This window comes from Eptatretus burgeri, chromosome 7 (assembly GCF_056783735.1).
Source record: "Eptatretus burgeri isolate ZD-2024b chromosome 7, Ebu_testis_v1, whole genome shotgun sequence".
Lineage (NCBI taxonomy): Eukaryota > Metazoa > Chordata > Myxini > Myxiniformes > Myxinidae > Eptatretus > Eptatretus burgeri.
In genome coordinates, this window is record NC_140967.1 from 106,665,639 (window position 1) to 106,683,138 (window position 17,500).

The following is a 17,500-nucleotide window of genomic DNA, read 5'->3' on the forward strand; positions in this document are numbered from 1 at the left end:
AAACGTAAACTGTTATAACCGGCGCAGGTATGTTCTCTACCGAGTGCCGTTCTAGTTCCTTCTATATTTCCACTGTGGCATAAATTACAATCCATCATTGTATTTTGGACTGTTGTTCTCTCATGATGGCAAAGTAAACATTCGATGGACATATTGCAGAGAAAACGTGAGAAAAGGAGACAAGGTGGGTTTATCACAAGGTGACTGTTTTGTGTCGTCGCACCATCACCATACCAACCTCCTCGTGGTGGAACCGCTAATTAACGGGTGTGGACATCGTGAACCCCCGAGAAACCCCACACTCTGCTTGCCATCTTCCCTCACGCCAAGCCTTGGGTCCTTTGGGCAACTTGTAACACATTTATTTTAAAAGTTATTTTAAGTCCGCAACCGCGACCACAACCACATTGCAGCCACATCTGTCCTGCATCACGATCTGAGTCCTCATGATGGCAGGAGCTTTGTACACTCTCTTGTACTCACGTCGCTTTGTTTGTCGACAGTATGTACACGGTGCAGAGTCTGAACTCTAAAGTCTCGTCCAGACTTTCGGTCATAACTACTGACAACCTGACGACGTCGGTCATAACCGACAGGTGCCTCGGTGTCCAGAGCATGTTTATTCCAAACCGTGTTTGCTTGCCTATAATTACACCAGGTGTGTGATTAACGGAAATTCGTAATCTCCACCGAAATACGTTCGATTCCCTTGGGGGGGGGGGGGGGAATGATCAACGTGCGCCGGGAAGTCCGAAACGCGCATTTTAGAGGTTCCATTCCAACTGGGAGTGCTCGAGTTTTTTGGTACGAGATCTGCTTCGCTCTCATTGACCCCATTCGATCGAAACGGATGGGTGTGACGGACCCCAAAAAACAAACAAATTACCTGTCGGTCAAACAGTCTTGGTTATAACCGTCATTGAAAACAAACAAACAAACAAACAAAAAAACTGGGAATATTTAATTACACACTATCCTTACGAGGGGGGGGGGGCGATGATGACAAATAAATAAACAATTGTAAGCAACCTTCTAGAAACCTACTGAACACCTCCTTGGAAACGAGTGAATATCCATGTGATCATTTTACACTACCCCTAATTCTTGGTCGTCCATTACCCTTGGAGACCTTTCACAAACGCTGGTATGTGTTGAACAGGTGAAATGTATTGCAGATGTGTTGAGTAGTTCAGAGATATTGCAGGTGAATGTGTATGATGTTGAATCGGTGAGAAATGTTGCAGGTGTATTGAATCGGCGATATATAGATATATGTATTGTAGGTGTGATAAATCGGTGAGAGGTATTCCAGATGAATCAAATATTGGTGACAGGTATTCCAACTGTGTTAAATATGTGAATATATTTCAGGTGTGGAGAATAGGTGAGAAATATCGTGTGTGTTGTCAAATAGACATGAGACATTCTCTTGGTGTATGGAATAGATAGGAGATGTTGCAGGTATGTCTAATAGGTAATATAGTAATATATATATTTTTTTTCCAGGTGTGTCAAATAAGTGCGAGATATCCAGCACACCTGCCGATACGTGTGCGAGGTATGCAATTGGCTTTTGTGTTCATTGTATTCCTGACAGGGGTTGAAATCCTCATGCATGTCCAGGGCAATGTTGGAGCCTTTTCCGGTGTATGGATGACAACAGCACTGGTCATGACACAAGACTCGCGACTCGAGACGATGTCCCAACAAGGCGAAATGGTGTGTTCAGGTAGTTTGCCGAACTCATTCACTGTTCTTTGTGTGTCCGTCATTGTTGGAAGGACTGCGAGGCTGCACGTGAGTCCAATTGGCGTAGTTTGACTCTGCCAGGTAGGGGTCGAGGCGATTCTCTTGCAGTTAATATACACCGGAAAAAAATAGTTTATTTGCAATATTTTCGGAATTTTTTTTTCTTAATGTTTTCAGATAAGGTGTTTCTTTTTTCTTTTTTCCTTTTTTGTAAAAAAACCTTGCACTTCGCATTCATACCCGAGGCCCACTTGCAGCATTTGTAGAGCAGAGTGTGTATTTTAGAGGACATTTCACAAAGACCACGCATTGTACCTAACTTAGCTACTTCGTTGACTTTGTTTTCATTTCTTTCCTCCTAATTTGACTCTTTTTTTCATCAATAGCACAACAGGCCTCTTACATATTGAATGAGGCTCAGACGAGGTTCTCTTTTATATGCGTCGCATTGGAATCGACTTCCCAAGGGAGCACGTTCTTCACAAAGATTCATCTTTCTTTATTCCTAACAGCTTGTGACTTGAATGGAAATGGTGGTTGTGGCAATGTGAAACATTCCTTATCCGTGGCTCATAGGGGGGCCTTTGGAGTGGTCGCGACACTCCGTCGTGGAGTGAGAGACTGTGAGAGGACCCATTCCCGACGTATTGGGAAACACCCGGTGCTCTCGCGAGTGCTGTGTAGTCATGTTCAAACGGTATTGTCTTTTTACGCATTTTCCTGGTTAGAAAATGTTGAAAGATCAAACTCTTATCCCGTCAGTCACGTGTTCTTAAACTCGTTTCAAAGTTGTTTAACCAATGAAATGTCACGCGAAGCTGTTATACGTGCACCTTGAGTGAAAGTTTATGATTCATCTTGCTTACTTCGGGGTGAAAGTACTTTCACAGAGATTAAAACAAGTAATTAAAAATAAAGAGGAAACTTTTAAACTTTGTGTAAGATTGTTTGGAGGATTATGTTTTTTTTTGTTGTTTTTTTTTTTTTTTACACATCTATTATTACCCGCTTGGAGAAGAATGGAAAACTGACAACTTGCGTGATGTGAGATTCATTTTGCGACAAAGTGATGACGTTTGCGGTAATGCCGTGAACACACCCTTCTGTTTTATGGAGTGGGTGCAACAGATGGCTCGGGTCTCTTCTCTGTGGCCCTTGTACCCACAAGACCATCGCACGAAGAGTGCAGTCCGTAGGCCAAGTGACAAACGGCCCCTCGCTTTCCAATGCAATTAACAGGCAGCATCATGTTCTCCAGTGTGTTCGGGAGCTGCGAATTGCGACCCAGAGATCCAGGGCAAGATTTTCACTTTCGTTTGCCTGTTCCTCCTGGTGGCCAACAGCCTGTACTGAGAGCGATGCATGGCTCTCCTTGAGTTGAGATCCGTGGTGTCCTTTCGTCTACATCGGTGATCTTGCTTCAAGCTGCATCTTTATCAAGTCCATTGAAATACCTGACTTTGACTTGGCCCGTAATTGCTTGGGGGTCTTTGTGTTTTTTAAGCGTTCGAGGTTTTGTCTCGGTAGACAATCATCATCCAGAATCAACAGTACAAGACCGATCATTAATGTAAGCTTTTGTAATTTCAGCTGACCAATGCGCACACCCCCGATTTGGAAGGGTAAACGGGTTGTGCTACCTGTCCTTTGACAAGTACATGAATGGAAGGCAGGTGCAGGTGTTCATATTCCAGCCAAACCTCCCGCATTTCGATAGCGAACAAATTTGAGAAATTCTTTCGAAGATCCGGTATGAAGTGAAGATTTACCGTAGGTAGTTTAAACTGTGTAGGAAGTGGGAAACTTTCTATCAATCAGAAAAGTAACTCGGTTGTCTTGTGTAAAGCTCGACTTTGTGGGACCGAGAGTTCTTAAAATATCGTTAAGAGTTCATGGCAGGAGGAGATGCACACTGCAAGATGTCTGTAACCCCAAGAGAAGAATCTGCGTAAAGTGCTCGACAAAGCTTGGCCCCCGTGTGAGCAAAGCGCTCAAACTGTCCCGGAGGTGCTGCGGTGAAGAACTGGAGAGCTTCTGGAAGTGTTAATTACCTTCCATGGAAGCACTTTTACCGGGTAAAAAGCTGCGTCGCATCTCTCGCATGGCTTCACGGATTCCATTCCCATTTATCGATTGAGCCGTGACAGAGAGAGGGAGAGAAAGGAGGGAGGATGGTGGGGGGTGATTGGGGGGGAGGGCGATCAGGCAGGATATGAGAGGTCGTCAGGCAGGGTAGAAGTTTTGGTGAAAAAAGGAAAAGCATGCCCTTTGGGGACGAGGGAACGCACGAGAAGTATATAAGATCTGTGGATTGGGTCAGGTGAAGAGAGGAAGGCAGAAGTGAAAAGATGCTGGATGAGGGGTTATAATGGATGTCATTTTCATGACCTTGACCAGGAAACCAGGACATAAGGACAATATATGACCTCTAAACAATGGGCCATGGCTCGTGCAAAATGCTTTTGAGCTGTGCGCACCTACAAGCAACTGATGGGATTGTTTTAATTCTGCATGGCTGCACTGGAACCACACGGGGACGAGGTTGCATTAAATGCTACTGTCCCGACCTCGAGAGTGGTGCTTTGGGGGAGATGGAGTGAGAAAGAGAGGACTCTGTATCGATCTGTGGTTAGACCACGAAGGCGTGCTGATGGAAGGGCCTGTCAAAATGCTTGCCCAGTCAGCGATGGAAAGATGTTTCAAACCAAAGACTTGGGACAGAATTTCAAAAAAGGCCCCTCGTGACCCCACACCCCATCTCTTTCAAAAATAATATCTAAAAAGATGTGATGATATTGTTTTTGAGTGTTTACTTGACCACGAACAAATGTGCAGTGTTCTCTCACCTAACACCATCTCATCTCTGGGATATTTACGTGTCAAGCTGGACGTGTGTTTTGCTACCTGCATAGCCAGGTCACAAAGAAGGTCGAGTTACATACCCAGTGATTTGTTATGCTTTGTGCGTTCTCACTGTCTGGTTTTTGCTAAATCCAGTGATGGCATTTATTCAGATCCTGGAGCCTGCCCACCTACCTGTTGTGACTCCACCACCGCCTCTCTATGCAAATGGCCGTCTTGTAAAGTGCTTTACCTGCACTCTACTGATTAACGGACTTCCTTGCTTCACCTGCTTGGGATAATGTCACCAATACAATGACGTAAATGTCATCAGTTTCTCTGGAGTAACTAAGCTCAAGTTCCAGCCGGCGGCCATACACGAGCATCTCTGCACACCCCCCTTCACACCAACATATCCAGTACAAAACAGTTCTTGGACCTATAACAGGATTTGCTAGATAGGAAAATTGCATGGGATACCCTAGGGCCTGTGATATTGTCGAAACCTCACCGACAACAGACATCAAACATACTGCCAATGCCTCAAGTGTGTAAAATGCAACCTCCATTTCTCTCCTTACGAGGTGACTCTCGTGGTGGACTACCGTGATCTTGTTTCTCAGTGTCCGACAAATTTTTAGCCAGCTTTATTTGTGGGAGCTTTTATCGAGGGCCTTTGCTCGTGAAAGCATGTGGCTTGTTTCATCAACTCTTTTGGCCATTCATTTCAGTTACATGTGTCCCGAGTTCCTCACACAAAAGCTTCAATGGCTGAGCAAGAGATTCGTGCATCTTGAACGACTGCCATCATATTCTGCATCACCACTACCCAATGGAATCTATCATAACGATGGTATAATTTGGCAACTTTCGTCCTTTACTTCCCCATATGCACCATTTTACACTGGTCTAAAAGCCTTGCCATCTGCCCCCCCCCCACCCCTCCATCTCTCATTACCAGTACAAGATGCCCATTGGAACTTGGTCCAGAACAACCTGGAGGTAGTACCTCCGCCACCGAAAGTGAAGGAGGTTATGTTTTCACCCCTTTCTGTCTGTTTGATTGTTATCTTGCCAAAACGAAGTTTTTGCAAGATATGTGAGTCAGCTTGTGTATATATATATATATATATATATATATATATATATATATATATATATATATATATATATATATATATATATATATATATATATATATATATATATATATATATATATATATATATATATATATATATATATATATATATATATATATTTTCGTCTGTAATCACGTATCGATCACTCTGCAGAGCACAGTTATCATTGGAAATTTTTGTAACTTCGCACATCAGAGTCCTATAGAGGTCCCTTTCAGCGCATAAAATTTTCAAGGTCAAGGTGACTTTGTCGCAAATCAGGGGGAGTCGACGAAACCCTTATTTTTTTAGTAATTTTGATCGGATCGTCTTCAAACTTCATGGGAATATTGTTCATGGTCTGGCGCTCAGCTGATTAATTTTTGGTGGCGATCGGCCTTGACCTTCATGGTTAGCGCTGGAGGTCGAAGGTTTTTGACCCCAAGGTCAAATTTTGAAAACTTAGATACCATATCGAGTAATACCTCGTATGAAAGCGCTTGATAAGTGCTTTCCAGATCTGTCAAAAGTTTGACGCTATGACGTCATTTGATGACGTCATGATGACTAAAACGGATTTTTCATGAAAATTTTATTTCCTCAGTTCTCATCAAAATCTCTTGATATTTCATGTACAACGGTCCTGGAGAGATACCATTAACTGTACGAAAACATAAAGGTCAAGGTCAAAGGTCAAGGTCACAAAAAGGTCAAGCATCAAGGTCGACGAAACCCTTATTTTTGAGTAACTTTAATCGAATAAATAAGTCACTCATGTTCACATTTTGGCAAGATACTGGTCACCCTGGGGGTGACATTGGTTTTTATTTGTTTGTCTGTCTGTTTGTTTGTTTGTTTTTTGTTTGCCTTTGTGCAGGATACCTCAAAAATTTGTGAATGGATCCAGATGAAATTTTCTGAACAGGTGTCGTTAGTGACATGGACGAATTGATTAGATTTTGGTTAAGATCCGGATTCAGATCTGACTACGAGATACAGATCGGCCATGATTCTTCACCATTGAGAGATAGGGTCAAAAATGATAGATAGCACAATATCCCAAAAGGTTGTGGACGGTTTTAAATGAAACTCAGTGGACACGTTGGAATGTGACAAGGAAGAAATGATTAAATTTTGGTGAAGATTCGGATTTGATAATTTTTTAAGTGATTCTTCACCTTTGAGAGATAGGGGTAAACCGATATATAGCATGATATCTCCAAAAGTTTTGGACGGATTTGGATGAAACGTGGTGGCCACGTTGGGTGTGTGACCACGACAAAGTGATTCGATTTTGGTGAAGATCCGAATCCAACTGCTATAATTTTTTAAAGCGAGTCTGTGACGCTGCTGCGATGCTGCTGAGCCTGGGACGCTGCTATGATGCTGCCGAGCCCTGGACTCTGCTGCGGCGCTGCCAAATACGGGACGCTGTTGCGGCGCCTCTGTGTCCGGGACGCTGTTGCGGTGCTGCCGAGTCTGGGACGCTGTTGCTGCGCTGCCGAGTCCGGGACCCTGTTGCGGTGGTGCCGAGTCTGGGACGCTGTTGCTGCACTGCCGAGTCAGAGACGCTGTTGCGAAGCTACCGAATCTGAATCGCTGTTGCGGCGCTGCCGAGCCCGAGACGCTGTTGCGGCGCTGCCGAGTCTGGGACGCTGTTGCTGCGCTGCTGAGTCCGAGACGCTGTTGCGAAGATGCCAAGTCTGAATCGCTGTTGCAGCGCTGCTGAGCCGGGATGCTGTTGCGGCGCTGCCAAGCCCGAGACGCTGTTGCGGCGCTGCCGAGTCTGAGACGCTTTTGCGGCGCTGCCGAGTCCGGGACGCTGTTGCGAAGCTGCCAAATCTGAATCACTGTTGCGGCGCTGCCGAGTCCGGGACCCTGTTGCAGCGCTGCCGAGTCCGATACGCTGTTGCTGCGCTGCCGAGTCAGAGACGCTGTTGCAAAGCTACCGAATCTGAATCGCTGTTGCGGTGCTGCCGAGCCCGAGACGCTGTTGCTGCGCTGCCGAGTCAGAGACGCTGTTGCAAAGCTACCGAATCTGAATCGCTGTTGCGGTGCTGCCGAGCCCGAGACGCTGTTGCGGCGCTGCCGAGTCCAGGACGCTGTTGCGGCGCTGCCGAGCCCGAGACGCTCTTGCGGCGCTGCTGAGTCTGGGACGCTGTTGCTGCGCTGCTGAGTCCGGGACACTGTTGCGAAGCTGCCAAATCTGAATCGCTGTTGCGGCGCTGCCGAGTCTGGGACCGTGTTGCGGTGGTGCCGAGTCCGGGACACTGTTGTGGCGCTGCGGAGTCCGGGACGCTGTTGCGGTGCTGCCGAGTCTGGGATGCTTTTGCGGCGCTGCCGAGTCCGGGACGCTGTTGCGAAGCTGCCAAATCTGAATCGCTGTTGTGGCGCTGCCGAGTCCGGGACCCTGTTGCAGCGCTGCCGAGTCCGATACGCTGTTGCGAAGCTGCTGAATCTGAATCACTGTTGCGGCACTGCCGTGTCCAGGACCCTGTTGCGATGCTGCCGAGTCCGGGACGCTTTTGCGGCGCTGCCGAGTCTGGGACATTGTTCCGGTGTTGCCGAGTCCAGGAAGCTGTTGGGAAGCTGTTGCGAAGCTGCTGAATCTGAATCGCTGTTGCGGCACTGCCGAGTCCGAGACGCTTTTGCGGCGCTGCCCAGTCTTGGATGCTGCTGCGGTGCAGCCGAGTCCAGGACATTGTTGCGGTGTTGCCGTGTCCGGGATGCTGTTGCGAAGCTGCCGAATTTGAATCGCTGTTGCAGCACTGCCGAGTCCGGGACGCTGTTGCGGCGCAGCCGAGTCCGGGACGCTGTTGCTGTGCTGCCGACTCTGGGACGCTGTTGCGGCGCTGCCGAGTCCGGGACATTGTTGCGTTGTTGCTGAGTCCGGGAAGCTGTTGCGAAGCTGCCAAATCTGGTATGCTGTTGCGGCGCAGCCAAGTCCAGGACATTATTGCGGTGTTGCCGTGTCCGGGACGCTGTTGCGAAGCTGCCGAATCTGAATCGCTGTTGCAGCACTGCCGAGTCCGGGACGCTGTTGCGGCGCAGCCGAGTCCGGGACGCTGTTGTTGTGCTGCAGAATCTGGGATGCTTTTGCGGCGCAGCCGAGTCCAGGACATTGTTGCGTTGTTGCCGAGTCTGGGACGCTGTTGTGAAGCTGCCGAATCTGAATCGCTGTTGTGGCACTGCCGAGTCCGGGATGCTGTTGCGGCGCTGCCGAGACCGGGACATTCTTGCGGTGTTGCCGAGTCTGGGACGCTGTTGCGGCACTGCCGAGTCTGGGACGCTGTTGCGACACTGCCGGGTCTGAGCTGCTGTTGCGGCGCTGCAGAGTCCGGAATGTTGTTGCGGCGTTGCCGTGTCCGGGACGCTGTTGCGGCACTGCAGAGCTCGGGACTTGGTTGCGGGATGCTGTTGCGGTGCTACCGAGTCTGGGGCCCTGTAGCGGCACTGCCGAATCCGGGACACTGTTGCGGCGCTGCCGAGTCCGGGACGCTGTTGCGGCACTGCCGAATCCGGGACGCTGTTGTGACACTGCCGAGTCCTGGAGGTTGTTGCGGGCTGCCAAGTCTGGGACGCTGTTGCGGAACTGCCGGGTCCGAGCTGCTGTTGCGGCGCTGCCGAGTCCGGGACGTTGTTCCGGCGTTGCCGTGTCCGGGACGCTGTTGTGGCACTGCAGAGCTCAGGACTCGGTTGCGGGACGCTGTTGCGGCGCTACCGAGTCCGGGGCCCTGTAGCGGCACTGCCGAATCCGGGACACTGTTGCGGCACTGCCGAGTCGGGACGCTGTTCCGGCACTGCTGAGTCTGGGACATTGTTGCGGCGCTGCCGAGTCCGGGACGCTGTTGCGGCACTGCCGAATCCAGGACGCTGTTGCGACACTGCCGAGTCCTGGATGTTGTTGCAGGCTGCCGAGTCTGGGACGCTGTTGCGGCACTGCCAGGTCTGAGCTGCTGTTGCGGCGCTGCCGAGTCCGGGACGTTGTTCTGGCATTGCCGTGTCCGGGTCGCTGTTGTGGCGCTGCAGAGCTCGGGACTCGGTTGCGGGACGCTGTTGCGGTGCTACCGAGTCCAGGGCCCTGTAGCGGCACTGCCGAATCCGGGACACTGTTGCGGCACTGCCGAGTCGGGACGCTGTTCCGGCACTGCTGAGTCCGGGACACTGTTGCGGCGCTGCCGAGTCCGGGATGCTGTTGCGACACTGCCGAGTCGGGGACACTGTTGCGGCGCTGCCGAGTCCGGGATGCTGTTGCGGCGCTGCCGAGTCCGGGATGCTGCTGTGATGTGACTTGTGAACAGCTTACATCCTTGGAGCAATGCGTCCCACTTTTAAACGTGCTCAGAATTCACAGCATTGTTCCAGTCATTATAGTCTCGACTATCATTGAAGGCATTCACGTTCTTCATCCGTCGTCTGCTGATCTCCTCCACAAAGTTTATTCAATGGTGGATAATTTTTGGAAAAGTTGCAAATCCAACTTTTAATACTTTTATCGATAATTGCACCAGTCATACGTTGCCCATACTGCATGTTGATACATTCATGGCCCAACTCACACCCTTCCTTTGCCTATGTAATAAATATATGGCCCTTTGCAAAGTGGATCTTATTGAAGACCTTCATTGCGTGTGAAATTTCTGACATTACTGGCGGGGTATGTTTACACCTTGGAAGCAATAATGAACTGTGCTTTCCCATTGTCTCTGGTCGATCACCTGCATTTGTTTTTTCACTTCTGCTTTCATATATTTATTTTCATTTATCTACACTTTCATTTGCGGACCCTTTCCGCCGGTTCTTTCATCCCCCCCCCCCCCCGGTATATCGGCTTTGATGTCTGTCGGCATGCAAAATTACTGTTCTTCCCCATTGTCTCGGGTCGCTCACCTGCATTTATTTTTTTCATTTTTTTTTCATTTATTTATATTTTCAGTTACGGATGCTTTCCAATGGTTCTGTGATTTTGCTTCCCTGGTGTATCGGCTTCGATGTCCATTGGCACACACAATTTCAGCTTTCTTCGTCACCCATAAGGTACTGATCATTAATATCAGTGAGTGGTTTGAATGTAGCTTTATATATTCGATGTATCTCACGCTTGTATTCATGTTCTTGACGTGTATGACGTGACATTGTTCGACATTGCTTGCTTGTGTGCGTGTCCACAAAAATCGGATTTCGCAATGACGTTGTTTTCAGTTCGAGTTGGGTTTGGCCAAATGCCTGTGGCTGGTACAATTTTGAGTCGAGGGAGGGGGTTGCGGGATGCAACGTTTCCCTTGAACATTTTAATGAGCTTCTCCTAGTCTGTAACCGTTGCAGGAGCCCAGTGAGTCTCGGCGGTGTGCAGAGCGCTTCCTTTGGGAGATGGGATGATGTGAAGAGTGAACACATCGCTAAGCTTGTGCTTGTTTATCATCAGGGTATCACCGTGATGATTGTTATCCATTCTCACACGTGCGAAGCTCTCTACCTCTCTCCGTTACACCTGTGTTTATGACAGGTATGTCCGCGTCTCCTCCGTGCGTACAACACTAATTAACATGAACATGAACCAACGGGTGAGATACCATGCTGCACAATCCAGTGGGAACGGACGTGACTGTCTCGTTAAAGGCTCTTGTCCCTTGAAAACCTGTCTCTGCGTGACCAGGTCGTGAGAAAATGGAACGCAAGGGGACGACGTGCCATTACCTTTCGCCTTGATAGAACCGACTGGGCAGTCACGTGACGTCGAGGAATTGCGATGAGATTGGGCACAAAATGTTGGGAAAATACTATTTGAACGTGTTTGTCAAATATTAGAGGCTGAATCATGTGGGCATCCCATGTAAACGATCCATCAAAGGGCTCCAACCCGAGCAGCACAAGCTAAAGACTTGTGACACCAAGTCATAGGTCAGGTCAGTTCGGAATTGCCTTGTACGGGGTCACGGAGAGAACGCCCCGTGAGGTTTGGCTTGAATGATGAGCAGGAGAGAAGATCATTGGAACAAGGGATTCAAACCGTGTGCTGGAACGGCTCGGGTGTGGTGTGGCAAAACTATTGGCACAGGATGGACGTGTACAGGGTTATTGATTATTGGTACGGTGGAGAATGTGCAGGGTTATTGATTATAATCAATAACCCTGCACACGTCCATCCTGTGCCAATAATTATTGGCACAGGATGGACGTGTACAGGGTTATTGATTAATTATTGGTATGGTGGAGAATGTGCAGGGTTATTGATTATTGGCACAGGATGGACGTGTACAGGGTTATTGATTATTGGTAGGGTGGAGAATGTGCAGGGTTATTGATTATTGGCACGGGATGGACGTGTACAGGGTTATTGATTATTTGTACGGTGGGGTAATCTGCATTGTTATTGTCACAGGAGGCAAATGTGCAGGGTTGTTGATTATTGGTATGGTCAGGGAATATGCAGAGTTATTGATTATTGGTACAGTGGGGGAAATCTGCAGGGTCATTGATTATTGGTACGATAGGGAATGTGCAGGGTTAATGTTGTAGTGGGGAAATGTGCAGGGTCATTGATTATAATTATCGGTACGGGAGGGAAATGTGCAGAGTTATTGATATTCGTTCTGTAGGGCAATCTGCAGGGTTATTGATTGTTGGTACAGCAGATAAATGTTTTGGGTTATTGATTATATATTGGTACAGGAGGGAAATGTGCAGATTTATTGATTATTCATTCTGTCGGGCAATCTGCAGGGTTATTGATTGTTGGTACGATAAGAAAATGTTCAGGGTTATTGATTATTGCTACAGTTGAGAAATGTTCAAGGTAATTGGTATGGTTGGGAAATGTTTTGGGTTATTGATTATTATTGGTGCAGGAGGAAATTAATCATTTGGATAGTAGGACACTAATTATTGAGTTTTCCTCTCCTCAGCAAATCTTGTCAAGGAACTCTAGATCCATTGAGACGACTTTGTTTTTAATATTTAATATGTTACTGTTCTTGAAGAAAAGTCAACACCCATACCATCAACTCGGTCATTCCCATGATCTCCATTGGATCTTCGTCTATCACGTAGAGAACATACCCTGAGTTTATGCTTTCTTCCTCGACTCCTTGTATTCCCACAGATCCATTGTCACATATCTTCTCAGAGTCTTGGAGGGGACATGACAAGTTTGGTGAGCTGTCCCATAACATTTGGTAAAAATATATAATGTCATCCACATCTGGAAAATTCGGTTGGCACACTTCACTGAACGACTCTTGGGTAGTCATCGATGGAAGAGTATTTGATTGTGACGTTAGTGCGTTGCTCGCAAGTGCACCAGAAGTGGGGCTAGGGGGGTAAGCCCCAACCCCCCAAATTCCCCCTCAACTCCTTACCCATTTAAGCTGGTGCTTCCTGCAATGTAATCCTTGAGTAACCTCTAACATCCCCAGAAGCTGGTATTTCCCACCACATAGTCCATGAGTAACCACTGATAACCTCCCAAGCTCATGTTTTCCATGATGTAGTCCTTGAGTAACCCCTAATAACCCCATAAGCCATTGTTTCCCACCATGTAGATCTTAAGTAACCCACAATAACTCCACGAGTCAGTGTTTCCCATCATGTAGTCCTTGAGTAACTGCTAATAACCCCATGAGCCAGTGTTTCCCACCATGTAGTCTTTGAGTAACCCCTAATAACCCCATAAGCCATTGGCTCTCACTATGTGGATCTTAAGTAACTCCCAATAACTCCACGATTCTGTGTTTCCCACAATGTAGTCTTTGAGTAACCCTTAATAACCTCACAAGTCAGTGTTTCCCACCACATAGTCCATGAGTAACCACTAGTAACCCCCAAGCTCATGTTTACCATGATGTAGTCCTTGAGTAACCCCTAATAACCCCATAAGCCATTGTTTCCCACCATGTAGATCTTAAGTAACCCACAATAACTCCAGGAGTCAGTGTTTCCCACAATGTAGTCTTTGAGTAACCCTTAATAACCTCACAAGTCCGTGTTTCCCACCACGTAGTCCTTGAGTAACCCCTAATAACCCCCCCCCACCCCCGAGTCTGTGTTTCCCACCATGTAGTTCTTGAGTAACACTTAATAACCTCAGGAGTCAGTGTTTCCCAACATGTAGTCCTTGATTAACCCATAATAACCCTATGAGCCTGTGTTTCCAACCATTTAGTCCTTGAAAAACCTATAACGTTAAACCCACACAATGCCACAACTCCATTCCTGGTCCTGCTCAAATCTAGTGGTAATTGTTTGTGAAAGCATGAAAATGCGATTACATGTGCAAGTGATGAGACTGTGCTCAAACTGGCAATAAGTAAGTGGAACCTGTAGCAGTAAACTAGGGCGGCTAATCTGAACAGCACTTTGGATGAGGGTCGTGTGGAGTTGGGAATTAATGCCATGAGGGTTACGTGGAATTGGGAATTCATGTCACAAGGGTCGCGTTGAGCTGGGAATTAACGTCACTTTCAAACCGGCTCCTAATATGTAGTGTGATGACTTTGGCCAGTACCTGCTCAACCAGAGAACGAGCAGCCACAGTTTCAAAGTCTGTGTGGTTTTGGAATCCTTGTGGATTCAAATTCCATGCGGTTTTAAAGCCCCTGTGGTTGGAGTCAATGCAGTTTCAAAGTCCATGAAACATTTCAGCTGGTGTGGTTTCAAAATCCTTGCAGTTGCAAAGGACATGTGGTTGCATTATCTGTGCGATTTTGGAGCAATGGTAGTTTCAAAGTTCATGCTATTTTGGAGCCAATGTGGTTTTATAATCCATGTAGTTTTGGAGTCGACGCTTTTTCAAAGTTCTTGCTATTGCAGAGCCATTGTGGTTTTGTAGCCAAAGCAGTTTCAACATACAACTAGAAATAGCAATCAGAGATTGCAGACCCTCGCCATGACTTGTTTTGTGTGGGGCTTGTGTGATTTTGTGTTGTGTATCTTGTGTGGTGTTTGTGTACTGGTGTGTTACATCTATACTAATAAATGTGTGTGTGTGTCCTCCATAACTCCAAAACCATAAAAGCTTGCAGCCTGAAACTTTTCATGCACACTAAGAAAACTCCAAGGAAGTGCAAGAGTGAGAATTGGGTGTTTGGCTTCAGTAAAACATCCCCTTTTGAAGTTAATTAACAGCCTTATTGAATTATATCCTTCATCAGGCGATCCTCGGCCACATCATTCTCTGGGGTATTAAGTCGTTTCCTGGGTAACCTCTCTGGGGACTGAAGCCGCCATGTTTTTTGGCCTGCTCAACCATGCCTTGACTTGAAAAATTCCGCAACGATTTCCAAACTATAAAGTTTGTTTTTTTCACTTTCCTCACTCATATTATCGAATGCCTGTTCATCATAGCTACAAATCGCTGGGTACAGTTCAATGCTGATAAATGCCTGGAGACATCAGTGTTCGTGGTTTTATTTAATTTGTACACATGCGATAACTGAGATAATCTCTTAAACTAAGCACAATTACAAAATTTAAGCTCCAGTTTTGAAAGTATCAGCAATTCCGACACCCAAAAAAGTTTGCATATGCATTTCAATAACATGGAAATTGTTAAAGCTTTTCGACTTGCACTCCTCATAATAAAACCACAAGCAGATGAAGAAGAAACAACAAAGGCTCACTTGTAAATTTACAATGTTCAACATTGATTGGTTGAGAAAAAGAAAGGATGGGATTACATGATTGGTGGAACCATGGAGTATAATGAATAATGAGATGGCAGAAATCATGAATAATGAGGTGATGGAAATCATGGAATAATGAGTAGGCGGAAATCATGAATAATGAGTACACAGAAATCAGAAATAATGAGTACACGGAAATCATGAATAATGAGAAGGCACAAATCATGAATAATGAGGAGACCGAAATCATGAATAAGGAGACGGAAATCATGAATAATGAGAAGATGGAAATCATGAATAATGAGGAGGTGGAAATCATGAATAATGAGGAGGTGGAAATCATGAATAATGAGTAGACGGAAATCATGAATAATGGGAAGATGGAAATTATGAATAATGAGAATGCAGAAATTATTATTAATGAGGAGACGGAAATCATGAATAATGAGTACACGGAAATCATGAATAATGAGGAGATGAAATCATGATTAATGAGTTCACAGAAATCATGAATAATGAGTACACGGAAATTATGAATAATGACTTCACAGAAATCATGAATAATGAGGAGGTGGAAATCATGAATAATGAGTTCACAGAAATCATGAATAATGAGAAGGCACAAATCATGAATAATGAGGAGACCGAAATCATGAATAATGAGGAGGTGGAAATCATGAATAATGAGGTGATGGAAGTTATGAATAATGAGAAGGCAGAAATCATGAATAATGAGGAGACGGAAATCATTAATAATGAGGAGACGGAAATCATGAATAATGAGGAGATGGAAATCATGAATAATGAGTCGGTGGAAATCATGAATAATGAGGAGATGGAAATCATGAATAAGGAGGAGACGGAAATCATGAATAATGAGAATACGGAGATCATGAATAATGAGGAGACGGAAATCATGAATAATGAATTGGTGGAAATCATGGATAATGAGGAGACGGGAATCAAGAAAAATGAGTAGGTGGAAATCTGAATAATGAGGAGAGGGAAATCATGAATAATGAGAAGGCGGAAATCATGAATAATGAGGAGATGGAAATTATGAATAATGAGAAGGTGGAAATCATGAATAATGAGGAGACGGAAATCATGAATAATGAGGAGACGGAAATCATGAATAATGAGACGGCGGAAATCATGAATAATTAGGAGACAGAAATCATGAATAATGAGGAGACGGAAATCATGAATAATACGGAGACGGAAATCATGAATAATGAGTCGGCGGAAATCATGAATAGTGAGGAGATGCAAATCATGAATAATGAGGAGACGGAAATCATGAATAATGAGGAGACGGAAATCATGAATAATGAATTGGTGTAAGTCATGAATAATGAGGAGACGGGAATAATGAATTTGTGGAATTCATGAATAATGAGGAGACGGAAATCATGAATAATGAATTGGTGGAATTAATGAATAATGAGGAGACGGAAATCATGAATAATGAGTAGGCGGAAATCATGAAAAAATAATGAGTAGGCAGAAATCATGAATAATGAGTATATGGAAATCATGAATCATGAGTGGATGGAAAGCATGAATAATGAGAAGGCAGAAATCATGAATAATGAGGAGACCAAAATCATGAATAAGGAGGAGACTGAAATCATGAATAAGGAGATGAAAATCATGAATAATGAGAAGGCAGATATCATGAATAATGAGGAGACGGAAATCATGAATAATGAGGAGGGGAAATCATGAATAATGAATTGGTGGCAATCATGAAGAAGGAGGATACGGAAATCATGAATAATGAATTGGTGGAATTCATGAATAATGAGGAGACGGGAATCATGAATAATGAGTCGGCGGAAATCATGAATAAATAATGAGGAGGCAGAAATCATGAATCATGAGAAGATGGAAATCATGAATAATGAGTAGATGGAAATCATAAATGAGTAGACGGAAAGCATGAATAATGAGTGCACGGAAATCATGAATAATGAGAAGGCAGAAATGATGAATATAATGAGTAGGGGGAAATCATGAATAATGAGGAGATGCAAATCACGAATAATGAGTTGGCGGAAATCATGAATAATGAGGAGATGGAAATCATGAATAATGAAAAGGTGGAAATCATGAATAGTGAGGAGACAGAAATCATGAATAATGAGTAGGTGGAAATCATGAATAATG

At 45.5% G+C, this 17,500-nt stretch overlaps 1 protein-coding gene across 1 annotated transcript in view; it reads left to right on the forward strand.

Moving 5' to 3' along the window:
- The window catches only part of LOC147024049 (uncharacterized), a 75,691-nt gene extending 73,023 nt beyond the window's left edge, over positions 1–2,668 (forward strand). The window contains exons 2-3 of the mRNA XM_085890227.1: positions 1,598–1,729; positions 2,136–2,668. Coding sequence (XP_085746353.1) covers positions 1,612–1,729; positions 2,136–2,587 — 570 coding nt within the window. The 5' untranslated portion in view covers positions 1,598–1,611 and the 3' untranslated portion in view covers positions 2,588–2,668. The remainder of the gene's footprint in view (positions 1–1,597; positions 1,730–2,135) is intronic.
- The last annotated feature ends 14,832 nt before the right edge of the window (positions 2,669–17,500 follow it).